This window comes from Ornithorhynchus anatinus, chromosome 21, assembly GCF_004115215.2.
Source record: "Ornithorhynchus anatinus isolate Pmale09 chromosome 21, mOrnAna1.pri.v4, whole genome shotgun sequence".
Lineage (NCBI taxonomy): Eukaryota > Metazoa > Chordata > Mammalia > Monotremata > Ornithorhynchidae > Ornithorhynchus > Ornithorhynchus anatinus.
In genome coordinates this window covers 13,243,721-13,269,691 of record NC_041748.1, presented here as the reverse complement: position 1 = coordinate 13,269,691, position 25,971 = coordinate 13,243,721, and the positions used below count along the sequence as shown (strand labels likewise).

The 25,971-nt window shown below is 47.9% G+C and overlaps 1 protein-coding gene across 21 annotated transcripts in view; it reads right to left on the bottom strand.

Moving 5' to 3' along the window:
* Positions 1-4,224: 4,224 nt before the first annotated feature.
* Positions 4,225-25,971, bottom strand: part of AFDN (afadin, adherens junction formation factor) — a 205,062-nt gene continuing 183,315 nt past the window's right edge. For 6 of the 21 annotated variants that reach the window (XM_029049191.2, XM_029049196.2, XM_029049199.2 and 3 more), the window contains 6 exons: positions 23,664-24,683; positions 21,287-21,322; positions 15,483-15,617; positions 11,582-12,110; positions 7,848-7,920; positions 4,225-6,366 (listed from right to left, as the gene is read on the bottom strand). In XM_029049191.2, coding sequence (XP_028905024.1) covers positions 6,213-6,366; positions 7,848-7,920; positions 11,582-12,110; positions 15,483-15,617; positions 21,287-21,322; positions 23,664-24,683 — 1,947 coding nt within the window. In that variant the 3' untranslated portion in view covers positions 4,225-6,212. Of the gene's footprint in view, positions 6,367-7,847; positions 7,921-11,581; positions 12,111-15,482; positions 15,618-21,286; positions 21,323-23,663; positions 24,684-25,971 lie in introns of those variants that run through there. The other 15 variants (XM_029049209.2, XM_029049204.2, XM_029049205.2 and 12 more) reach the window with 11 other exon arrangements.

Genomic DNA, 25,971 nt, shown 5'->3' with positions numbered 1-25,971 from the left:
GCCCCAGAGATTAACGTGCCGAACCCCAAAATGTGTCTATCCGGGGGATCGGACTGGGGGATGGATTTCCAGGCTAGGGAAAGTCAGAGGTGGGAGAATTGTGAGTGAAGTACAGCTTGCCGGTGAGCTCGGAAGCAACGAAGGGAACGAGCCGGGCAGAAGGGAGGAGAGAGAAGATGTGGAAGAGTTGGCGGAAGCCCTCAAAGTCGACGGTAAGGAATTTCTCCTCGAGGCGGAGGGAGATGGGGAGCCAGTGGAGGTTTCCGAGGGATGGAGAGTTCCGTGCCGAGCAACGTGCTTCCAAACACTCTCCTTGTCTGCAACCTTCGAGCCGGCTAGCACTGCCAGCGAAAATTCAAGATCCCAAACAAAAGAACCCTTTTCAACCGACGCCAAACCGCTTCCCTTGGAATGCATACCAGATCCCCAAACACCAGACGCTCATAAAACCATGTCAACTAAAACGACAAAAATAACGGCTTTTGGCAGGCAGGAGAGCTGCCATCTAGACTAACGGCTCCTTGTAGGTGGGAAACATCACCGACTCATCTTGGTTTTTTTATGGCATCAAGCGCTTACTACGTGCCAGACGCCGTGCTAAGCACTGGGGTAGATGCAACCTTATCAGGTTGGACGCTCTCCGTGTCCGGCACGGGGCTCCCGGCCTTCACTCATTCAATCTTATTTATTGAGCTCTTACTGTGTGCAGAGCCCTGTGCTAAGGGTTTGGGAAAGTACAATATAACAGTAGACACAATCCCTGTCCGCAAAGACTTTTCAGTTTAGAGGGGGAGACAGATATTAATAGAAGTTGCAGATTTGTACATAAGAGCTTTGGGGCGGGGAGAGGGGATGAATAAAGGGAGCGAGTCAGGGCAACGCAGAAGGGAGTGGAAGAAGCAGATAGGAGGGCCTAGCCAGGGAAGGCCTCTTGGAGATGAAGGCTAAGGTACAGAGAACTGAAGTGACTTACCCAAGGTCACACAGCAAACAAGTGGCGGATCTGGATTAGAACCCAGGTCCCTTTGACTCCCACATCCGTGCTCTAACCACTAGGCCACGTGTACTTTCCTAAGCGATTAGTACAACGCTCTGAGGGAGTACTTAATAAATACCATGTCTTTTTAAAGGATTTTTTATAAATGACTCATATATTCATATTAACGTCTGCCTCCCCTTCTAGACCGTAAAGTCATTATGGGTAGGGAACGTGTGGGCTTATTCGTTGGTATCGTACTCCGTCCCAGCACTTAGGACTGTGCTCTGCACGTGGTAAGCTCTCAATAAATACCGTTGATCGATCGATTGGCTGAGGAACATCTCATGTCGGAACAAAAACCGCTGGTCAGAGAAGTCAGGACTGACTCTTGTTTCCTGTCTTGAAGGATTGCAGTTTCCTGCCGGGCGGGAACTCGTTCCATAAACCTAGAAAGGGTGAGGTTTTCACTAGTGGGTCAGAGACTCCTAGTGGGTCCCTCGGGCCTCCGTGAACCACATGTGAGAGAAGCAGTGTTGCCTCGTGGATAGAGCATGGGCCTGGGAGTCAGAAGATCCGGATTCTAATCCCGGCTCTGCCACTGATCTCTTGGGGGTCACTTCACCTCTCTGTGCCTCAGTTACCGCATCTGTAAAAATGAGGATTGAGACTGTGAGCCCCATCTGGGACAGGGACTGTGTCCAAACCGAATATCTTGTATCTACTCCAGCTATTTGTGCATAGTAAGCGCTTAACAAATACTATAATTATTATTACTAGTATTCTTATTGAGAGAAGAGTGAGGTCAGGGAAGAAGGGAAGAGCTGAATGAGTGCCTTGAAAAGCAGATGGGCAGCAGTTTCTGCTTGATGCGGAGGTGGATGGCTGGTGGATGGAGGTTTTTGAGAAGGGTGGGGAAATATTCTCCAAACAGTTTAGAAAACTAGACAGCACTTGTGTAAATATCTGCGATTTATGAATTAATCTGTATTAATGCCCGACTCCCCCTCTAGACTGTCAGCTCACCGTGGGCAGGGAGTGTGTCTATTTATTGTTATAGTGTACTCTCCCTAAGCACTTAGTACAGTGTTCTGCACACAGTAAGTGCTCAATAAATTCCAGTGATTTTCAGAGTATAAATCCCTGGCGGCCCAGATACCTGTCTAATGCTGCGTATTTTTTCCCAGTACTGGGCACATAATAAGGGCTTAATGAACAATTATTAGCGGCTTTGGAAATGAAAGACAGATATCTACACACATACACAAACACACACTCACTCTTTAGTGGAAAGCATGAAGAAACAGAAAGTGATTGAAGCAGTCACTTTCCCTTAGCTTCACCCCACAGAGGCCACAGCTGCTGACTGGCCAGAATTCCAGCGTAGGGCGCTGGAAGTGGCAGGAAATCAGGGCCGCAAATGGCCATAGCAACAGGAATCCTGGGGGGAGGAGACAGTAATCCTAGAAATTCCTCTTAGGAAGGAGACCATGAGGAGTGAAACCAAGTCAGTGAAACCAAGGCTGAAGCGTTTCTGGCTCTATTCCTTCTCTGCCTCATTCCCTAACTGTGGGAGACCCAGAGGCTCTATTCCGGGACCCCTCCTCCTCTCTTCCCCTCTCTCCTTCTCAACCTTTCCTTTTTAATAATAATAATGGATAATTAAGGTATTTGTGAAGCGCTTACTTTGTGCCAAGCACTGTTGTAAGTGCTCGGGTAGATAGAAGGCAATCAGGTCATCGCACGTGGGGGTCACGGTCTTAATCCCCATTTTACAGATGAGATAACTGAGGCACAGAGAGGTAAAGTGGCTTGCCCAAGGTCACGCAGCAGACGAGTGGCGGAGCCGGATTAGAACCCACATCCCCCGACTCCCAAGTCCGTGCTCTTTCCACTAAGCCACACTGCTTCTCTTTTTCTCTCTCAATCTCCCTTCTCTCCCTCTCTCACCATCGAGCCCTCGTTCCCTCTTGATCCCGCCCACCTTTTAAAATGGTATTTGTTAAGCGCTTTCAATGTGCCAGGGACTGTACTAAACACTGGGGGAGGTAGAAGCTAATCAGGTTGGACACAGTCCAGGCCCCACAGAGTGCTCATAGTTTTACTCTCCCTCTTCCATCTGAGGTACCTGAAGCACAGGGAAGGCAAGTGACTTGTCCAAGGTCACACGGCAGACCAGTGTTCTCCCTATCTCTTCCTCTTCTTTCCCTCTCAACTCCCCTTCTGTCTCTCAGAGGTTGACGTGGCCTCGAATGCCACCACTATATGGATGACAGCCAAAGCTCCCTCGTTCTTCAGCGGCCCGGCAATCTCACGTTTCTTCTCGATTCTGGGACGCCTCCAGGCGGCCCAGGATCAGGGGCCCCCAGTTCCGGGCCCAGCCTGTGATGTGACCTTGGAGAAGTCACACTCCCTCTGAGCCTCAGCTCCCTCATCTGTAAAATGGGGATAGAGTAGATATTAAGCCCCGTGTGGGACAGGGACTTCGTTCGGACCTCACATCTCCCTCAGCGCGTAGCGCGTAGTAAGCGCCGAATAAATGCCCCAGGGTCACCTTGGGCCTCTAAAAGCAACAGGGCTAAAACCGAACTCATGTGCCCTCCTAGACTTAGTGTTCTTGTCAACTCTGCCATCACCGAGTACAACGCTATCCTTCTCCCTGACCCAGAAGCTCACCGTCTGGGTGCCATCCTAGTCTGTTAGCCGGGAACTTGTCCGTTTATTTTTGTCAACAAGTTCTTAGTCCAGTGGTCTGCACACAGTAAGGGCTCAATAAATACAATCGAGTGAATAAATGAACGAACGTGGGCAGGAAAGGGGAGGCGGGATTTGAAGCCCGGTCGGTTCTCCCTTTCGACCACGACATCCCCCGGTTCGAGCCCTCCAACCTCTCCGTCTCCTGCTCTCCCCTCTGGCCCGTCTTCCCTCAGGAGATTTGCTCTGGCCCCCGTGTCACTCACCTTCTTCGGAACCTCCGGAGGCCCCTCGGAGCCTCTCGACACCTCCCGATTATCCGCGGCTCCGGGGTTCTCCGGTCTTCTGCTAGGCCTCGCCCAGCCCCAGGTGTGTCCCCCTTCCAGCCTCGGGGACCGAGGCACGGCCCTCAAGGTCGCTTGGAGGTGAGACACTTGGGGGTCAAAGGTCCGTGACCGGATCGTCGCGGTCCAGCTTGGGTAACCGCAGGTCAAACTCCGGTGGCCCGTATGCGATTGGTAAAACCGGGAGGCAGCATTCCAAGTCAAAGCAAATACTCTTAAATACATACAAATTTATTAAAAATACGTTACAAGTGAAGTACAGTAGAAATGGGAAACTACAGCAGTTTGGATGTTTTTTTTTTTCCAGAATAAAGCACAGACAATTATGAAACGCACTTTTACGCCTATTCACATTGGAGCTAAATGCCTACTGGCGGCCTAAAAGGTTTCGTATACGTACACAAGTCTGACACTTTCACGTATGGGTGTGTGTGTGTATTGCTACGCCTTTTTCCAGACTCTAGCAGGAATAATAATTTATCCTCAGTGTTTCATTTTCCCTTAAGAAAAAGTGTCAGTTTTGTCACCGCCAGGCTGTCGTCTCAAGATAACCGGAGAAGCCTGCTTTTCCTGATATTCGGACCGAACGAGCACGCAAATCCTTCGACACTCTGAACCAGTTAAACACCCTACTTCATACTGAACAGGTGAAACGGTAAAAGCACACTTTCAAATAGGAATTCTGAAATCTGTAAAAAAATATTTACACCCAAATCTTCATTCATTTTCATTTATTTATCATACAACTCTTATTAAAAGTGATTTCTTTTCTAAGGCAGTGAGTCTCTACCCTTTTGGAAGTGTGCCTATCTCCCCGATATATATTTATAAGAGAACAATATGGTACAGAAAAGTCATCTAAAACCCACGCCAGGGTTTTGTCAAATAGAAAATCAATTTGGAATCACAACAAGATAGCATATCATACCATGACAAACTCTGAGGTCCTTATTTTCCATCATCAGCCATACGTGCCTGGCTGAAGAAATGACAGTGGTGAAAAAAATGTCAATTTAAAATTAAATAAGGCTATCAGTGTGGGAAAAAAATAGCTTGAACCGCCAAAAGAGAAAAGAAATATATATATTTACATTAAGTAAAACACTGGACCTAGATGCCACAGTGCCAGCTGTCGAGAGAGAGTTTCACCACCACTTCCTTCTCTGGGTGGGGAAAACGGTCACTGCTTTAATCAGCACAAAAACAGATCCTTCTGCCTTTCGATAATTTCCTCTCCTTAGGAACCCCCTTGTGAACAATTCACACTTTCTTCCCTCTCATTCTTTCTTGCCCTCCAGAAGTACAGCCTCAGGTGATAGTGTCTTCTACTCCCGGCCCTACTGGAAGATTCCAAAGCATGTTTCAGAAGGCAAATTCTGGTCTAAATCGAGACGGCATTTACTCCTCTCAACGATCCGGGGTCATCAGAATACTGACCCCCACCTGAGTTTTACCTCCACAATTATCTTCCGACCCCTATGTAGCGCACACCTTGCGATTCCCTTAAGAAAAGGGTCCCTCTCCTCCGGAACAGAGAGTGGGTGGGATAGCCCTCAGCACGGCATCCGTTTCCAACAGGCCCGGAGCTCTGCGGTGCAAGAGGACCAGCGGAAGATCCAACCCAAGCCACGCCTCGGCGCGTCCGATCGGCAACCCCCGTGACCGTGATATGACAGATGACAGAGCAGCTGTTAATTCACCACGCCCCCATCCTCCTCTTCTCCTGGGAGAGGACGGACTCCCCGAGAAATTCACTTGCAAGCATGAACAGATGAAGCACGGGTCGTTTGGGCAGTTCACGCTATTCCCAAGGTCTGCTCAGCAGTTGAAACAAAGTGTAAGAGACCAGGAAAGACCTTTCCTTTGACATGTGCTACGTGGTCAATTACAGACAGGGGAAAAAAAAAACCTAACTCCTAAAACAAATAAAAATAAACAGTTACCTTCATGTGATTCATATCATTAAAATATATTTTTACAGCACTTGATGAAGTAAGAAATCAGCTTTCTTGGTATTGCAACATTGCCAATTCTCCATAATAATCTGAGAAACAGAGGAATGCTAAGATCGCTTCCATACCTCCCGACGCTCACCTCCTGCCTCTCCGCTTTCCCATTCCTTCCCACTCCCCGAAGTCCTTTAACTGAATCCACTTTCTGGGAACTCCAATAAGGTGCTTCTTTCCCCTGCCCCGGCCTTATTTTGTGTTCAGTTCATTTTCCAGTTCTGTCAATTTCCTAGAAGCTTTGACTTTATTAGACACATCCTGGCCCTGTGAAAAGAGACGTTGGCGTTCCTTGAAGGTCAGGTTTTCAGGGGCTCCAGCAATTCCCGGTAAATCTGCCTCTTGGCTGAATGAGCAAAAACAAAAACCATTTGTCGCGTTACTGAGCCTCCACTTTTAACCCCACCGTTGGCCTGGGGGAAAGCCCTGTTAGGGCCAGGGGACCGTGTCTAATACCCCACCCTGCGTATTCTCTCCCGGTGCTTAGTACAGTGCTCTGCACACGGTAAGCGCTCCATCCGTGCTGTTACTACTGCTAATGAGCACAGCTCTGGGAAGCAAGAGACCTGGGTTCCAGGGCCGGGCGGCCTGGGGCCGCTCCGTGACCGGCGAAGGTTTCTGAGCGAATGAAGCCGGGCCCAGCTGGAACACTGAGCTAGCCGGCTGCCCGGCCCACGGCGTGGCCTGGTGGTTAGAGCCCGGACCAGGGAGTCAGAAGGGCCTGGGTGCTCAACCCGGTTCCACCACCTGTCTGCTCGGTGACCTTGGCCAAGCCACTTGGCTTCTCTGGGCCTCAGTTAGAATAATATTTGTTAAGCGCTTACTATGTACCAAGCACTGGGGTAGATATAAGGCAATGAGGTTGTCCCACGTGGGACTCCCAGCTTAATCCCCATTTTGCAGACGAGTTAACTGAGGACAGAGAAGTGAAGTGACTTGCCCAAAGTCACACAGCAGACAAGTGGCGGAGCCGGGATTAGAACCCACGACCTCTGACTCCCAAGCCCGTGCTCTTGCCACTGAGCCGCGCTGGTTATCTCATCTGGAAAATGGGGGTTAAGGCTGTGAACGCCACGTGAGGCAGGGACTGTGTCCAACCTGATAAGCTTGCATCCACCCCAGAGCTTAGTAGCTTGGTACCTAATAAGATCTTGATACCATAAAACCCCCCCACCTCTGCCCTGCCCCTTTACGGCGCCACATAAACCATCCCTGTGTCTTAAAGACCTTCGCCGTGGGCTGCCCGTCTACCAGCCCAATGCATTCCTCGTCCCAGGGACGAAAGGGGCGAGGGGAGCCAGGTATGCTCGGTCCCAGCTCTCAGGGCTGACGTGATATGACTTTCCCGTCGCGAGGTCCCATCAGATCTCACTTCTCCAGCCTGAAATTCAGAACTGACTTCAGATTCCTTTAGGACTGCCAATGGGAACCCGCCTCCTTCTCTTGGGCACAAGTAGACTGTGGCAGGATTCATTTTTAAAAGTAACAAAGTAGCCAGGGGCTAAAGCCACCAACACGACACTGCGATGATGCCCACATTTTAACTGGCTAGGACTTACTTTGTGGACCTCATTCACTGATTCATTCAATTCAGTCCTGTTTCTTGAGCGCTTACCGTGTGCAGAGCCCTGAACAAAGCGCTCGGGAGAGCACAATGTAACAATAAACAGACACATTCCCTGCCCACAGCGAGTCTCGACAGGAATCTCCCGAGAACAGAATTCACTGCCCCCCTTGAGAGAAGGGAGAGGATTAACTTCAGGGACTCGATCCGTTAATGACATTTAATTAAAGTGACCGTTTTGAGGAAGCTCAATTTGATTTTACCTCTTAGACCGTCTCTCCCTCGGATCCCGATAAATCTCATGAGCTCCAGTGGATCCGGCGTAAGAATTTGGTCCTTTAGCCGAAAAAGAATAAAAACAAAACAAAACAACCCACTTAAAATACTTACGCTCTTGTACACCGTTGCTGATTTTCGCAACAAAGATGCAGTGCCTTTAGCAATCAAGCCTGGAATTACTTCCCCTAGACAGTTTACATGGAGAAGGCCACGGCTAAAGCCTTCAAAGACTCGGGCTCTGGAATTTACCACATGGAGTGATTTAGAAGAGTTCCCTGAGTCCTGGGGTTCAAGAGAATGCTTCACTATGGACAATTCACCTCTCCCTGTGGGCAGGGATTGTCACTGTTAATTATTGTATTGTTCTTTCCCAAGCGCTCAGTACAGTGCCCCGCACACAGTAAGCGCTTAATAAATCCAATTGAATGAATGAACAGTAGCTCCCATGGGCTCTTTGAGGGTAAAATACACGGGGCCATTCATCTCAGTTAACGGCATTGTTTGAGCTCCTGAAGTAAAGGCGAATTTTTTTTCCCAATAAACGTGAACCGTGACCTTGTGACTATGGGACAATCTACCTAAAATGTCATGCACAGGTTGAAAAACCCCTAACAGTAAAAAAAAAAAAACCAAAAACCTGTGATCAAATGAGATGGTTTGGAAGATTTCCTAGAAAGCTTGCAGCAGGGATCTTCTTAAAGAATACAAGAATTGGCCTTCATATAAATAGATTACACACTCCCAGTTTATTGTATTCTAATGGAGCCAAGAGGTTCCACAAATACAATAAAAATAAATAAGAGATCCCCCACTGGTAGAGGAAAACATAAAAAAACAAGCAGCCCAACTTGAGGACTTCCAGGGCTGAGAATTATTTTTAGTGGTTGTGAAGCAGTATTGGGCTAGTGGACAGATCATGGGTCTGGGAGGCAGAGGACCTGGGTTCTAATCCTGGCTCTGCCACTAGTCGGCCATGTGACCTTGGGCAAGTCACACCATGGCTCAATACCTCAGTTCCCTCATCTGTAAAATGGGGATTAAGGCTATAAGCCCCATGTGGGACGGGAAGCGCTTTGTTCATATCTACCCCAGCGCTTCGTTCGGAGCCCAGCACATAGTAAGTACTTAACAGATACCGTAATTATCATCATTACTATCGTTGGCTGCAAGAAGGTCCAACGTGAAGACCAACCAGGTCCCATCGGGGCCGCATTAATCAGTTAGGATGAAAAGTACTGGACTCAACAGAAGGATCCGGTTGCCCCTTCCGCCTGTCCGATCCGCCTTTACTTCACCAGAATGTCGACGTGTGGCATCGTATACGAGGTCCACACCATCTGCTCTTCTTCATTAATTGACCATTAATTGTGGCCGTCCGATATCCCGCTCGATATTCAGCAATGCATCTTTTTTCCGACAGTTTATCGCACACAATTTCTCGATAAAGCAATCACCATCGAAGGCCCAAAGGACTAAAACCGGATTCGTTATCAGTTTGGAAAGTTATGCCAATTGTAGGTTAATTAACTCGAATACAACACTTGAGTCGTGAGACGGCGTGCCCAGCCCATTTCTAATCGGCCTAGTTGGTTTTGGCGATTCTGTTTTCGGTCCTGTGAGCCTTCGTGCAGAAGTGACAGCTGCCTCTTCCACTGGTACTGATCTCTGCCTTCTATCACCGGCATTTTCAAGGGTTTGATAGAGGCTTCAGCTCAAGTTATTCTTAACGAGCTTTAAGATGATCGGAGAGGAGAAACTGTCACCGCTCAGTCTCCGATACGTTTGAAAACCAATTTGCATCGTCATCCGGTCGGCCAAACCAGTGGAAGTAGGGGAAGGGGTGCGGTGTGCGGGAAGCGTGCTTTAAAGAGGGCATGCTCTGGACAGAAGGGACAGTTATAAAGTACAGTAATGGAATCGCGTTAGTGAGATGGAGAGATGACAAGCTGCAGAACAGATCCTGCTCTTGGTTCTAAGGGCTTTGGATTTCTCACGAGCCGTCTTCCAGGAAGCTCGAGCCACCGGGGGCAAGGATGTAACTTGCTCCGGAAGGTGCCATTTTTACGTTTGGAAAAAGAATAAGGATTAGAGTGGTGGCCGAAAGCCGACCCGGGGAGACATCGGCCAACCGTACTGCTCCGTCGGCACCAAAATCCCCTGCTATATCTGCCTCGGTCTTCAGATCTGCGAGTCTGGAGGTGTGTTGTGTTCGAATGACTTTCTTGCTCTTGTACAAAACTATCACAAAATCAAGGGGAGATTTCTTTGGGGCCTGGTAACTATATTCTCCCCAAGTGACCCAATAAATACATGACAAATTAAATCCTGAGCAACATCAACAGGCGATCTGAAGGGGAGGATGAATTCCTCTAGAGTTGAGCTGTTAAATTAGTGGGCAGCGGGCTGAAAAAAACAATTCCAAATGAATTGTAGTCGGATCTGTCAAAATACAGAGGAAAATGTAAAACCTGTCATTCTGAAAGGAAGGCCACAACTTTTCTCTGTCATTTATTGTCTTACGAAGCCTTCACGTTGGGCCCTAAAATCTTTTGCACTGTTTAGAATAAGGAAAAATCCACACCCCCAGTCAACACCTACGACACTCCTCTGACTGGAGAAAGATTGCCTTAATAACTCCAGTTTCCTTTAATCAATCAATGGCAATGTACTGAGCGCTTTATTAAGTGCAGACCACCACACCAAGCGCTTGGAAGAGTACCCAAGGCTAAGCCGCTAGTCTCCACCATTCTGATTTGGAGCCAGATTTCCAAGACCACCCCATTACGCCCTTTCTTCAAAACCTAGCACCAAACATAGGTTTCCTAAAGGTTCCGGGTCGGAGGAGAGATGCAAAAACCCGTGGTGCTCTGCAGCTAACGTAGAGGCTTACAATTAAGGCACAACTACATTTCCACTACGCTTTAACTACCAGGATGGTTGTGAACTGACAGTGAACGGAGGTGGGCGGGGGGGAGAGAAATGAGACACGAGGAATGTTCGTTTAGGGACGGGAGGAGGAAGAAAAGTGGAACAGTGATGAAACTGGAGGTTCTCTGATTCCCCTGTCATGAGGTAGGCTGCGCTCGACTGGTGAAAGAATCAGTGATTTGGGGCTTTTAAGCGAGGGCTCAACAGGCCCATCCGTGTGCCTTATACGGGCATTCCTATTGGGCAGGAGCTTTCAAAAGCGTACAGAGAGGGTCCCTTAAAAAGCCATCTGCATACAGCATTTAATTTATAATGGAGTCGCCTCCCCGACCTCATCAAGCCGGCGTGAAAGCTAAAGCTCAATCCCTCAAGCTAGACAGCAAACAGAAACGACCCCTTTCTGCTTATTAAAATGCATGGAAAAAAGCGTGAGTTCAACCAAAAACAACAGTCACTTGAAGAGGCGGAGAATGACAGCCAAGACCAACAGTACTTCGAATTGATTGGAAAATTACTGAAGAGGATTGATTGTTGTCATTTCGTGAGAGGAGGAGATTTGGAAAGGATCAAGGAAATCACACAGAATCGAAACGTTTTAACAAAGGAGGATTCGCGTGGACGTTACAATCAAAGTTAGAGGGAGACCACCATGCCGAGAACAGTGATCGAGTGAAATCAAAATGACCAAAGTGAGCGATTTATCTAGTTTCTACGGGATCAGTGCAGAGAGATTCCAACTACGTAGAGGAGAAGAAGGTTTGAATTTCATTCGCCGTGTTTTGAGCTCTACCTTTCCAGTTGCTGGGATGGAAGGAACTTGGTTTTTTTGGTGGGGGCGGGGGGTGGCCTGTTTTGGAAGCAGTACTGTTGGCATTGACCGAAGGCGGCCGGAATGAGGCGGAAAGAAAGATGCCATCCGAGACTGGGCGTGGCTGGCAGAAGGGCTGCTGTGGCTTAAGGACGGCAGGAGGAAGGTCACCGTAAGATTTTCTTGTGCTGGAGTACTTATCCTGACCTGCTAGACTGGAATCCTCCTCCTCCTCCTCCTCCTCCTCCTCATCATCATTGTACGCAACAAACTTGGCAGTATAGATCGTGTCAGGGGAGAGGACCTGTGTTTTGAGGTAAGAGGTGTTTCGTTGAGGTGGGGGAGGAGGAGCATTAGCTGAAGGGGGTGGGGGCGGGAGCTCATAATCCCGTGGAAGTGGAGGCCTGTACAGACCGGGCTCGTCAGCTTCCAGCAACCTCCGTTCTGCCTCATCGTGCTGTCTACGCCTTTCTGCTTCCAACCGGGTGTAATACCCTTCTTCCTGTCGCCTCTGTAGGCCGGGGAGAAACAAAAGTGCAGAGATCAGGCAAAGAAAGGGTTAGAACATGACGGCGTCTCCCGCACACCCCCAGCCCGAGCCCTTTCCCACCAACCCCAACAAGGCATTCCCTTGGGAGGGGGTGGTTACTCTTAAAACGGTCCCAGGCCGGCCTGGGGAACACTCCAAGGGACCGGAGATGGCCCCTCAGGAGCCACTAGGAAAAAATAAGGGCCGTGTCTACGCACCCACATTAGCTGGGCGGGTGTAGGTACAAACCCAACAGAGATGTGGGCAGACAGAGCTCCTCTCTCCAGGTTACTTCCAGTTCTGATGATTATTTTCTTTTTCCACAGTGATTACCTTGGGGCGGGGGGGGGGGGGGGGGGGGGCTGATCCATAATTCCGCTCTGTTGGTCGTTACCTAGAGACCGTTGCTTGGGAAAACGGGGAGATCGACTTACCTGCTGGAGACTTCCAAAAACAACCTGTGTACAATCAGGTCTATGTGCAGCCCTTTATGAGGCACAAACTTGAAAGGTGTGTGAACCAGAAAGACTTTTTCAATTAGGGACTGCAGAGGAGTCATGTTTGGGCTCAAATGTTGCAAAAACATCAGGCTTATCTAGTTTATACGGACTCTCTCTTCCCCTCAGTTCTCTCAAGGGGATGAAGAAAATGTCTTCTTAATTTCTATTTCAGAGCATACTGAATTCCCTTAACAGAGCCAGAAACTGAAAGAGAGGTGTTAACGAGAGGTAGAAGACATGTAGGGCGGATGAGACACGTTGCACTTCTTAAACACATTTGCCAAACTATAGCCAAGCTGGGAAAGGATGGGGTAAAGAACATCAAACCGTTCAGTGAGGCCCATTTTCCATTTAAAAGGTAAAAAGCACCGTTCTGTTAGGGACAGATAAAAAGGACAGGAGAAATAAAGGAGCATGAATGGGATTTGAATCGAGAAAGATGTTTTCCAAATTTATTCCGCCAGGGATCTCTAGTAGCACGGGGGTGTTTTAGATCCCCTGGGCATCTGGATCATGTTTCTATTTGGATCAAGTTGCGATTTGATTTTTTAAACACCCGTTCCCCTCTCCTTACATACCTCAGCCAGTGCCTAACCGCTGAGAACCTCTAGATTCGGAGGCAGTGTGCCTTAATCCCTCCCCAAATGCACTCACAGACCACCTTCCCACACAGCAAAACCTTCTGACTCTGAGGGTTTAGAGAAATTTCTGAATCTCACTGTTGAGAAATCCCGATCCAAAGGCACTGATTCCTACTTGGTCGGAAAAATAACCAAATTTGGGGAATCCTGTCCCTTCTGGGCGAGCAGCCGTGGAAATTTTGGAGTTAGAAGTCTTCAATGACCCCCTCTCCCCTTCACACTTAGGGGATAACCTATCTCTGATGAGCCAATACAGCTCATTGTCGACTTTGAAGGAAATGGTTTTCATCCTGGCAGGTTTCAAGGAGAATAACTAGCGGACCAGATAAAATCAATTTAACTACAACTTTATCGGAGGAAAAACGTTCAAAAAAACCCAAGTCTTGACTAAATCCTAACACCCACGCCTGCTCTTTCCACCTAACTTTCTGATCATTTTGCCTAAGCTATCTTCAAAAGTAGATAACACTGTATGACTCGGGGAGAACGAATTCCCCGGTAGACATTCGCTATAACCTAGTTCAGACCGTTTACTTAGAGAATACCGGCCATCTACTTCCCGTTTCAGTCACCATTCAGAAAGAATAGAGGCAACTACTAAAATTCCCACTACCCTCAACCAGCTCGTCTGGTTTAAGAAGCCACCTCAGGAAATCCAAAACTCGGAGACTTGCACAGATAAACCGGCTCCTATCCTAATTCTCTTTTCTTCATGGAGTTAGAGACTTTTATTTTTTTTTGCTAAAACCACAAACTGTTCTCTGCTAAGCCCTTAGAACTGTGCAATATGGAACTTCAAAGTAGCTGAGTCTTTGGGAAACTGCAAAATGCTTACAAGGCATTTTTGCTAATGCAGCCAAGTAAGCCCTTAACCAACCGACTGGAGAAATTCACCTTTCTGAACGGCTAGGAGGGAGCGATAACATGGCGGGGTAGAGAGCCCTACAATGGTTTCTACAGCTCTCCGGCTCTTGATGGGCTGCATTCTTTTGTTCCAGAGCTCTCAGGCGGTCAAACCACTCCAACTTTGCGGTCTGGAAGGCCCTAGTCATTAAGGCTCTTGGCGAACCTCCAAAATGCAGTTTAGATGCACCACAAAATACAATCATAACATTCGGCGGTTGGTAAAGCTCTGAGGGATGTTCCTTTGAGCACTTCCTCCCATCTACGTTTCAAGCCCTTCTGAAAGAGAGTCTTCTGGACTTTTAACTCTCAAGACGGGTTCAGACTCTATGTTGGATTTTCTACTGGCCTCGCTCCTCTGGACTAATGACGAAATAATTGACCAGAGGCGTTCTCTACCTCTGCGCCAAAGTCACAATTTCTCCCCAGACCGTATTCAAGCAGAACAAAGGGCCGGAGAGGCGGGCTTTATTCAGACCAAATTAAATAGGCTGTAAGTTACACTCAGTAAACAGTTCTCAGTAAAAAGACGAGGGACTTGATTTTTTCGGGATTTGGTCCTCACAGCGTAGGGCACAACAGGACCAAGATTCTGTGGCTACTGTAATCCTCTCAAATCCTGACAAGATAAATCTTCTAAAACTCATCTTCACATCTAGATCCACGGCCAAGTGTCCCTTAAGTGAAACAGTGTGTGTCTGGCAACCACTAACATTTGCTTCTGATTGTGGTAAAAGCCTCTCAAAATATACCCTACAGAAGCTTCTTGCCCTTGACCTTAATGGTCGTTCTCCCTTGTATAGAAAGAGATCTCCAGAACTGGCTGGAATTGAATGAACCTGGGGAATAAATCTTTTGCAAGTTTTTAATGTTCAGGAAGCCTCACTTCTCTCCCCCCGTCCGATCCCAACGGAAAAGTTCAACGGATAAAGCTTAAACAGACATCCCCTCAAAGAATGTGTTTGCCAAAATGTCAGATGAGGCACATTCTCCCCGATGAAATGGCCCTGTCCACAGAGGCCCCCGGCTAAGCGGTATAAACTAGAGTTCGGATGGTTGGGCAAGACCAAGCTCAAGGAAATAAAAGAGGCAGGAAAAGAAACAGGAGTTCGGAAGAGAGGGAGATGGGCCCACCACAGGGTCAAGTTTGTTTGCTTTTTTTCTGTCCATTAGCAAAAGTTGGGGTATCCAGGCCCTGTTCTGTCTTGTGCCGCTCAGGGATATGTGATTTCTATCTCACTTTGCCCAGGCCAAACAATTAAGTTCAGATTAAGTAGGTAAAATTCTTGCTTTCCTCAGAGGACCATAACCTTTTCTTCAGCATCTCTCTTCCCTCGCTCCTCCTCTTGACGCCGGCGTTCTTCTTCTTGCCTGGCCCTGTCTTCCGCTTCCCGTTTACGCATCTCTTCCAACTGCTGTTGCCGCCTGCGCTCTTCATCCTGTAACTAACAAATATTTCCCTTTAATTTTTACGGTAGCCCCTTCCCCAGGAGAAGCTACGAAAACTTCCTAACTGGACCAGACAAAGGAAAGACATAAAATACCATGCTAAGATCACTTGGGGAGAACGATCAACATGACCACTGCAAGGCTGGAAAACTCATTAGAGAGAATTTCTCTAAAACTTGGTTGCCACAATCACAAGACTACTTTTCCACAAAAGTCTGTGACAGAGAGAGCAGGACAGCAACGAGAAAGAAAGAGCTCTTCTTTTTTCAAGATTACTGAATGTTTGCAGCAGCTTTATGCAAGTCAGAACAGTTAGATGTGAGGAAGATATTCCTGTTCTCTTGGCTTTTATTTCCAGGTACATTTGGTAAATTCAAGGAGAACTTGGAGGACCTCAAAGACACCGGGAGATTTTTCGACCTCCATTATCGCCACCCCAACTCCACGTCCCACCGCCCAATAAATGAATGCAGGACTTCAAATGCGAAATAACCATTTGGAAATATGCAAAAACAACTTATCAAATGGCACTGAGAAGAGGAGAATCTACAGACTCTCCCACTAATTTCTCTTCTGTCCCATTTCATACTTTAAAAATCAAGGCAAGGTGTCTTTGTCAAAAGGAAAATCTGTTTGAAATCGGTGCTTCCGAATCGATTCATTAAAGTGATAACTATGCTACAGGAGGACTGCCTGTTTTTCCACATACATTCAAGTAATGAAGAGGAATGGGAAGGCAAATGTCATCTAAAATTGGTAAGCATGGCCAGAGCCTACCCAATAACTGAATTATGGCACTCCTGATTTAGTTGAAAAAAAATTTATAATTAAATCTCCACAAGAATATCCCTGTTTGGGGAAAGAATTTGGCAAACTAAGAGGAGAACTGTATGCATCAGTATAATAAATGTCTTTAAAAAGGTGGGGGATCTTTGAGATTTCTGGAATACTGTACTTCCATCTAGTTAAGTGCCAACTACTACAGAATTCATTCCAGTTAATCGAGGAATTTTTCGTAGCAGAGAAGAAAATGTGCTTAACTTTTTGGTTTCAAATAATGACTGCTTTATTGGGGGGGAGGAGGTGAGTGGGAATAAATTTTACCACATGACAGCAAAGAGGGTCCTTTATTTTCTCTTGCCATAAGATTGCTTTTGAGGTTTCACTGAGTTTTGACTGCCACCTCTCAGAATTATTTGTAGCAATAAAATATAAGCCTCCATCACTGTAGTACAAATCGCGATTGAATAACTGTTTTGTTCTTGCTTTTTCCTTTTCTTTGATAATGTTTCCCGCTCCAACCAGGTTGAAGTAATTCCCCTCTAAGAACGCTCCCTGATTCTACAGAACCACACCAGTGAAGGGTGAAGAAAAGACGAGGACACAGTGATACGTCCGATTGGTTGCCTTCACTTTAGGGTGACTCGCTTGTTTAAGAAACCAAAACAGGATTATAATACCACAGAAATTGACCAAGGGGTGACCACATCATACTCCAAGAAAAACACTATTTTTCCCCCCCTCATCTTGCAGCTTTCATTGTTCTCAATTTAGAAAATACAAAGCCATGGGCTCTTTTCCTTGTATTTAGATCAGCAAAAATTGAGGATTTGTTTTTCCTTTTAAAGAAAGGAGAAGAAAACCAAATTACAGCTACTGAGTTGAACTGTCCCAGGCTTAGTCTCTGAGAGAACTTACTATCAGTAAGTTTGCTATTTTAAAAATGAAGATACGGTGTTCCGGATTAGAAGGTAGCGAATAATCAGAGCACAATTCAGTGGATCACAGGAGAAAATTGCATGGCGTGGGTGAGATGGTTTCTGAGTAAGCAGCACTATGGAAGCTAGCTCAGAGCTATTCCGCAACAAGCCAAGAATGACAAAAGAAGATGAAATCAGTCTGCGCTGCCCTCCTTTTCAATAAAGTTCAGAAATTGCTCTCACCTAATCAATCCATCGATAGTATTCACTGAGCGCTTACTGCGTGCAGACCAAAAAAACAAAGCTTCCAGGATTTGGAAAGACTCTATCCCGTTTGAAGCAATGCTTTTGAACGCTGTGATAATCAAAGAGGAAGCCAGACTAACATCACCTTGAGACAGGTTTAAGAGCTCAAGGAAAATCAGCGAGGCAACTAAGTGTAGTTTGAAACCTCCATCCCATCCCCAATTTGGAAAGCTTTATTTCACAGTCAAACTCCTCACCTAAAAACCAGATCTAAAAATCTTAGAAGCTTCTCTAAGCACCCTCTGTTCCTGGTCCAACCATATCCTAGTTTTGATATTTGCCCAGTTTTAGGTTAAACAGACGTTAGCGGATGAACAAGCTTCACACTGTGCGGCTTACATGCTCAACAGACCACGTGTTTCTGTGTTTCCACTATTCTCCCCCTAAGTCCGGAAGAGAACTATGGTCTGGTAATAATTTTTGATAAGTCAATGACAAGCAAGATTCAGGGTGACATTAAACTTTTACTTCTTCCAAGACAATTTGCCAGTTGTGCAGTATGGAACAATGAAACTGGCCAAGGGCATGAAACTAGACTGCTCTAGTATGATAGGCTCCTGGATGATGTCTACTAATCCAAAATTGGGGAAACTGTATATATTTTATCATAGATGAACTATGTTTATCTGAAATAAAGTCACCCCATATGAAGGCATTAGCTCGGTCGTTCGTGCATAAAATCGTCATCTCAGGTCGTCTAAATCATTTTAGGGGATGAGTGTGCGTGCGGTGGGGATGTTGGGGGTGGAGAGGAGGTGAGGAGAGAAGGGGGCTCCTACCAATGTTTCCAGAGACCAGTGGGGTGGCATCTCCTCCTCTGCCAGCCCTAGACAGGGTGAAGACAGATCCCACGGGAGCCTGGTGGCCATGGCATACCTTCCCCTCTACTAAGAACCCTAGGGTGGTCCCTGCTGGGAAGAGTACATTATTTGCCTTCATCAGCAACTTACTGCCGCTGCTTCTAGCTCTGCATCTCGCTGATGGTCCAGGGGAAAGAGGCCGGTGCTGGGAATCGGGAGACCCGGGTCCCGGTCACAAATGTACCGGCTGGGGCTGGGCTAGGAGGGGTGGAAGTTTCGGCCTGAAAAACCACCAGGGCATTCTGCAAAAGCGGGCAGGCCCAGCAGGTGCCTAACGAAGGCAGAGACCGCGACAGTTACCGTCTTCTGTGCCACACACAACGCCAGAGCTCAACACTGGCACTGCCCTGTGGCCATTTTAGTGAAAAATGGGCCCTGCCGTAAAATAAGAAAAATAACCTTCAGATACCTAGCGGGACCTACTGGAAGGAGCAGAGGCCTGGGAGCCAGAGGATCCTTAGCTCAGTCACTTGCCTGCTGAGTGACCTTGGGCGACTCACTTAACTTCCCTGATCTCCCTCCTACTTAGACCAGGAACCCCAGTGCTCAGTACAGTGCCTGCACCTAGTAACTGTTTAACAAATACCACAGTAGTGCTTATTGTTATATACCTCGTCATGGGCAGGGAACGTGTCTAATTCTGTTGCACTGTACTTTCCCAAGTGCTCAGTACAGTGCTCTGCACAGAGTAAGAGCTCAATAAACACCACTGATTGATTAATCAGGGCACACCCCTGCCCATCTATGTTCGGTTGTGCCTACTCTCTTTTTACACTCTATACCCCAGTGGGGCCATGACTGGCGGAGAAAAGAGGGTAGAAGCAGCAGCGGGAAAGTTACCATTATAAATCATCAGAGAAGCAGCACGGCGTAGTGGATAGACCACCGGCCTGCGAGTCACGAGGTCACGGGTTCTAATCCCGGCTCGGCCACTTGTCTGCCGTGTGACTTTGGGCAAGTCACTTCATTACCCTGGGGCTCCGTTACCTCGACGGTAAAATGGGGTTTGAGACTGTGAGCCCCACGTGGGACACGGACTGCGTCCGACCCGATTTGGTCTGTATCCACCTCAGCGCTTAGTACAGTGTCTTGCACATAGTAAGCACTTAAAATACCACAATTATTATTATTCCTTCACGCAGGTTTTTAGTGCTATGGCCTCACAACCAAGGCTCATCCGTCATTTCTGACAGGGGACGCCATTCCTTCAGCCCTACAGGGCTTTGCACAGAATAGTCAGCAAATGTCAGCTAATTAATAAGACTAGTAATAATAACAATAACCGGGAATTGAAAGGGTAAAAATATTTCCGCCCACGACTCTGGAAGTGGCTCTCCGCTCGGTGGCCATGCAGCCCAAGTTTCCCGCTATCCTAACTGGCAGGCCCCCAGCGAGCAGGCACTCCAACGAGCCCGCGACAAGTCGGAGCAGCCGAGACTGAGAAAAGTAAGAGGAAAAGCTAAGCACAGGATTGCTGCTGCTTCTTCAGCCCTCACCCCGAGCCCAGCTCGTGTGGTGGATTAGCAACGGGGGGGCAGAAAAGGATGATGGCGTGAAAGGTCCTGAAGACCCCCACTCCAATGGAGACCCCACGGGGGAGAAGCGAGGAGAGCTGGAGGTGGTGGCTGGGGGGGGGGGGGGGGGTCTGGTCCACATGAGCCACATTATGATGCTGATACACCTCCGACTAACCCCGGGGGCTCTGGCTCGGGACGGCGAATGCCTCTCCCGCTCTCTCCAATTTACAGTTGTACCCACGGAAACCAAGGTCTGGTATCTGTTAAACGCTTACTAATGTGGCAAACGCTGTTCTAAGCGTCGAGGGAGATATGAGTTTACGAGGTTGGACACGGTCCCTGTCCCACTTGGGACGCACAGCCTTAAATTGGAGGGAGGAGGATTTAACCCTCATTTTACAGATGAGGCTCAGGGAAGTGAGGTGACTCACCCAAGGTCACAGAGTAAGCAATTGGCAGAACCAGGATTAGAATTTAAGTCTGTGCTCTTTCCACCAGGCCACACTGCTTTCTCCTGTCTCGGGGGCTTGTGAAATTCATGGAACTTGAAAAACACGCTGTCCGTTAATTCATTCACATCATCAACCGAAACCCTCAGTGAAAGAGATTTGGATTATTTAAGCCTTCTACTTAAAACAATCCCTATGAAGAGTGATGTTAATATCTGGGGGAAAAAATGAAATAGGAAAATGCTCTGGCAACTATTTTGTCTAAATTGATTTTAGTGATTTCTTGCTAGTCTTAACGACTTCTGTAAATTGATTTGGCAGGTAAATAACATGCAAAGCCATTTCCCATAATGGGGTAGGATCTAAACTTGGAAGTCGACCATTAATTTTATTTCAGTTAAGCATAGGAAAATGCATAGTTCCCCTCAATGTCAATATTTAAAATAGAGCTATACTTCGAATATCGCAATAGGAAATTCCCTTCTCCCCCAAATGCTCAGATTTTATAAACGTAAACTTTACAGAGACGCTGTAACCTCTCTGCACATAATTTTGTAAGACTGCAGCTGCAAACAATTCAAAGCCTTAATGCAACATTAAAACATCAACAACGAGAAGGCGGGAAGGAGGCTATAAGGTGGCTAAATCTAAAAACATTGAAACGCATGCTTCTAACAGATTCACTGATCTGCATCCTAATTTAGGACACCTCTAAGAGTCAAAAAACAGAAGGGCCGACAGATATTGGATCTAAGAGAAAACATAGAACGTCCACTGTAAAAGAAATCTAGACAAGAAAAAGGGTTACAGAAGGGACAGAAACAAGAACATACCAAATCTAGAACAGAGATTGCTGGCATAGCAGTCTGCTGCAGGTAATAAGAGAAGGAAAAAAACAAAGATGAAGTGTGGGAAAAAAAAGGTAAGTTTAGATTTGTACTTTGGCAGAATGAGGCTACTTTATTCACCTTCATCAAAAGTACCAGGGAAGATATAGATTGTTCTACAGTCCAGTAATTCAGGTTTACCCCCTTGTTGGCAGATACTGGAGTTTCATTGTTCCAGATACTTAAAAACTACGGTGGGGGGCGATTAACTAGCTCTCGCAAAGAGTTTTACTGCTTAGCGATCGAACAACTTATCTGATTCTGGAAAATACAGCTGTCAATCAAAAGAAAAAAGTTACTAGAAAAATGAATGAGGGTAGGGCATTTTCTATTTTCAATAATTCATTTCAGGCTAGCATAATTTTCCAATGATCACAACCTTTGGAAAGACTCCACTGGTCAGAAAAAAGCATTTATAATAAATGCAGCTTTCAGGAAACAGACTAAGAGTCTAGGCTACCCTTCTGAGTCATGTTTGGGCTGGATCACAAATCACAATACGATATATTAAAACTGATATTTCTTCACACAAAGGGTACTTCAGAAGAATGTTTATGCTTACAGGTTTTATAACTAGTAGAGACAAGGCTTGGGTTTAGCTTACTTGGCTAGCAAAGAACATACTTTGTTTTTCTTTCCCCTAGTTCCTAAGGGTGGCACATCTATCGTATTCCATCTAATAGCAATTACGTCAGTCTCGGGAGGCAAAGAAGAGAAGTCGATCTGGAGGGGGGCCCCGAGACTACGTTTACAGAAATCAAATGTCACGATGATCTCGATCGGATAGACATTTGCGGTATTATTGACACCCGTTAAAATTCTCCAAGGATGAAAACCTTCCACGAGGGCTTCTGCCACAAAAGGCTCAGGCATCGATCAGATGTTTTGTTACGGTCAAACCCCCCATGAAACATGGCTTCGCTTCCCCAGGAAACTAAAACCAAATAGCAGGGATTCCCCTTGAAATGAAGAAAACTACAACCGGGTCGGCTCAGAGACCGAAGGTGTGATGTCAAGAACCCGGTGGCACGTTTGGAACCCTCGCCGGATAACGGCCCGCCGAACTGAAAGAGCCTCTCGGAGAAAGTGCACCTTGAAGAGGACTGAAAGTGGAGAAGGTCTGCCGGGATCGTGGCCGGGCATGTTTGGGCTTTTTCAGGTAGCACTGCATTCTTTCATCCGGCAAGCTCTTGCAGGGCCGGGTCCCTTGGCGTAGCAGCCAAATGAGAGACGGAACCAAGGCCAAACAAAAAATGACCAAAGAATTGGTGTTTTCTTTCTTTTTTTTTTTATTCCCCCGGGTGGGCGGGAGGGGAATGGCACGGCAGGACTGGGATGACTCAGGAGCGGGAAGGGCATGGAGAGAGAGAGAGAGGAATCACCTCTGCTGGAAAATAACCGATTCAAAAGAGGGACTAAGACTCTTTAGAGAAGCAGCGTGGCTCAGTGGAAAGAGCCGGGCTTGGGCGTCAGAGGTCGTGGGTTCTAATCCCGGCTCCGCCTCTTGTCAACTGTGTGACTTTGGGCAGGTCACTTCACTTCTCTGTGCCTCAGTTACCTCCTCTGTAAAATGGGGATGAAGACTGTGAATCCCATGTGGGACAACCTGATTGCCTTGTATCCCCCCGGTGCTTAGAACAGTGCTTGGCACATAGTAAGAGCTTAATAATAATAATAATAATAATATTGGTATTTGTTAAACTTTTACTATGTGCACAGCACTGTTCTAAGTGCTAGGGTAGAAACAGGGTAATCAGGTTGTCCCACATGAGGCTCACAGTCTTAATCCCCATTTTACAGATGAGGGAACTGAGGCACAGAGAAGTTAAGTGACTCGCCCACAGTAACACAGCTGACAAGTGGCAGAGTGGGGATTCGAACCCATGTCCTCTGACTCCCAAGCCCGGGCTCTTTCCACTGAGCCACGCTGCAAGCACCCTTGACTACTGATTCCAGCAGCCTCAAGACTATCCGGTCCTATCGGCAAATCCGTTTTTAATTTTGTCGCCCACCCCGACGGCCCCCGAATCTCAAGCCGGTCGGGCCACCGGTCAGATCCGGCAATGGCCCTGTCGACATCCCGTTATTTACTTATGGCAATTCGCTCTGTGCTTTTTGCAGTGAGTCTCACCCTCCCGTTCTCCTCCCAGCCCCCCGATGCAGACACACACACGCCCCTCTTGCTCTCTCTCTCTCTCTCTCTCTCTCTAAACGTCACGAGACAGTGCAAGGTGACTATCCTCTCTAGAGTACGCTACGGCACGAGTACGAAACGTACGCGCGAAACCCTCCATGCAGAAGAAGAGAGATCCTAGATACGCACACCCAAAGGATTTTTCCCCTTTACCCTTGCTCTTCTTTCGGCCTCCAGGCGTTGCATGATGAACATGGCATCCACATCGTCGTCCTCCTCCTCCTCCTCGTCTTCGTCCTTCTGCTTGGACTCCTGGAGCCTCTTCTGGAACTGCCACTCGAGCATCAGCTTGCGGAGACGGTCGTTCTCTTCGGCCGTGCGGTCCGGCTTGTTCTGGAGGTCCTGGATCTCTTTGCTCAGCATGTCCACGATGTGCATCTGCTGCTGCTTCTCTAACTTCTCCTTGGCGTCCCTCTTCCACGGGTCCGGGGACAGGCTGTCGCCGGAGGAGAGCTCCTCTTTGCTGATGGTGATGTACTGCAGATCTCTCCGCTCGATGGTCCGGGGCTGCTGCTGAGGCTGAAGCTCCCGGATGACGGTCTCCTGGGGCCTGGCCGACGCGGGCGGCTTCTCCGGCTTGGCCGGCTGGGCGGCCGGCGGGACCGGGGCGGGGGTCGGTGGCTGGGCGCGCATCAGCCCCAGCTTCCTCTCCTGCTCGCGCCGCTTCCTTTCTCGCTCTTCCTCCAAGCGCGCCTTCTCCTTTTCGTACCACCGCTGATGCTCCTCCCTCTTCCTACGCTCCGCCGCTGCCGACGGCGGGATGAACTGGTTGAGGGGAGGCGGTGGAGGCAGGAGCAGCTCCGCGGGAATCCCGTCGGGGTCGGCGACATAATGCATCGCCGGGGGAGGCGGCGGCGGGGGCGGATCCGTCCGGACCGGCTGGGGAGCGACCACCGGGGCCGGCGTCTTCCAGCGGCCGGGCCCGCTCTTGGTCAGAGTGGAGCCGGGCGTGAGCGATTTGGAGGAGTGGTTCAGGTGCTCTTGGCTGGACGTGCTGGACTCCACCGAGGAACTCTGATTCGGCCAGGTGTCGCTGTCGGACTTCCGATCCAGGTAATCCAGATCTCGGCGCGTACTCATGTCTAGGTGGGGCCGTTCCGGCTGGTCGTCTTTATCGTCTCGCAGTTCTTCTTGAGAATGAGCCGCTCGCTGCAAGACAGTCAGACAAAAACCCATGACGCTTCCGCTTTTGGCCACAGGCTCGGTTTGCCCGGAACTCGCGTTTCCATCGCCCGTTTCGGGCAGGGTGCGACGGCAGGATTAGGACATGGTGTTAACGATAATTCTATCTGCTAAGCACTTACTACGTGTCAGGGACCGTATTAAGCACTGTGGTAGATACAAGCAATTCGGCTTGGACGGTCCCCCTGTCCCACATGGGGCTCACAGCCTTAATCCATATTTTACAGATGAGGGAACTGAGGCCCAGAGAAATTAAGTAATAATAATAATAATAATGGTATTTAAGCACTTACTACATGCCAGACACTATATTAAGCACTGGGGTAGATACAAGCCTGTCTACTTGTTTTGTTTTTCTGTCTCCCCCTCATAGACTGCGAGCCCGTCGATGGGCAGGGACTGTCTCTATCTGTTGCCGAATTGTACATTCAAGCGCTTAGCACAGTACTCTGTAAACAGTAAGTGCTCAATAAATACGATTGAATGAATCAATGAATACAAGCAAATCAGGTAGGACACAGCCCCTGACCTACATGGCGCTTATAGATGAGATTATTATAGCCCAGAGAAGTGAAGTGATTGGCCCAAGGTCACACAGCAGACGTGTGGCAGAGCCGGAATCAGAACCCATGACCTTCTGACTCCGAGGTCCGTGCTCTATCCACTACGCTATGCAGCTTCTCTATAAAGGATGGGCCCACCCGGGATTTGAACTCACAACCCAAACGACACTCGTACCTCTAGACCAAAGAGCCAACTCGTTACCCCAAGCATGTCTGGATACTGCAAGATGTGGCATCGAAAAAATGACTGGGAAGAGGTAACTACTACAACCCAAGTTTTCCTTAAAAGCAGGTTCTATGAGAATCCAACTCCCATCTCAGAGAAGAAGAGGGTGAGTGTGGAGGGTGTATATATGACACCAAAGTCACTGAAATGACCATTAGCTTCCAGACATTTGCTAAAGGTATTTGAAACCCATTTAAAGTGTTTGGGATTCATTCTGGATTTGTGAGCTTGCCTTGCTGAACACCACACTACTTGGCCCTTCACTCCTACAACTACAGGTGATGTTCACCTCGCTTTTAAAGGAAAATAAACACGAGAGGCAACCAGCACATTCTCGGCGCTCTCAGTTTCATTCCACTTGAGAACCAGAGAGAAGCAAACTTCTCACTGTCCTCCAGTACAAATCCATCCTTTTGTGGGGGTGATGAAGTTCTCCTCCCTGACACTGGTGGACGACTGGCTCAGA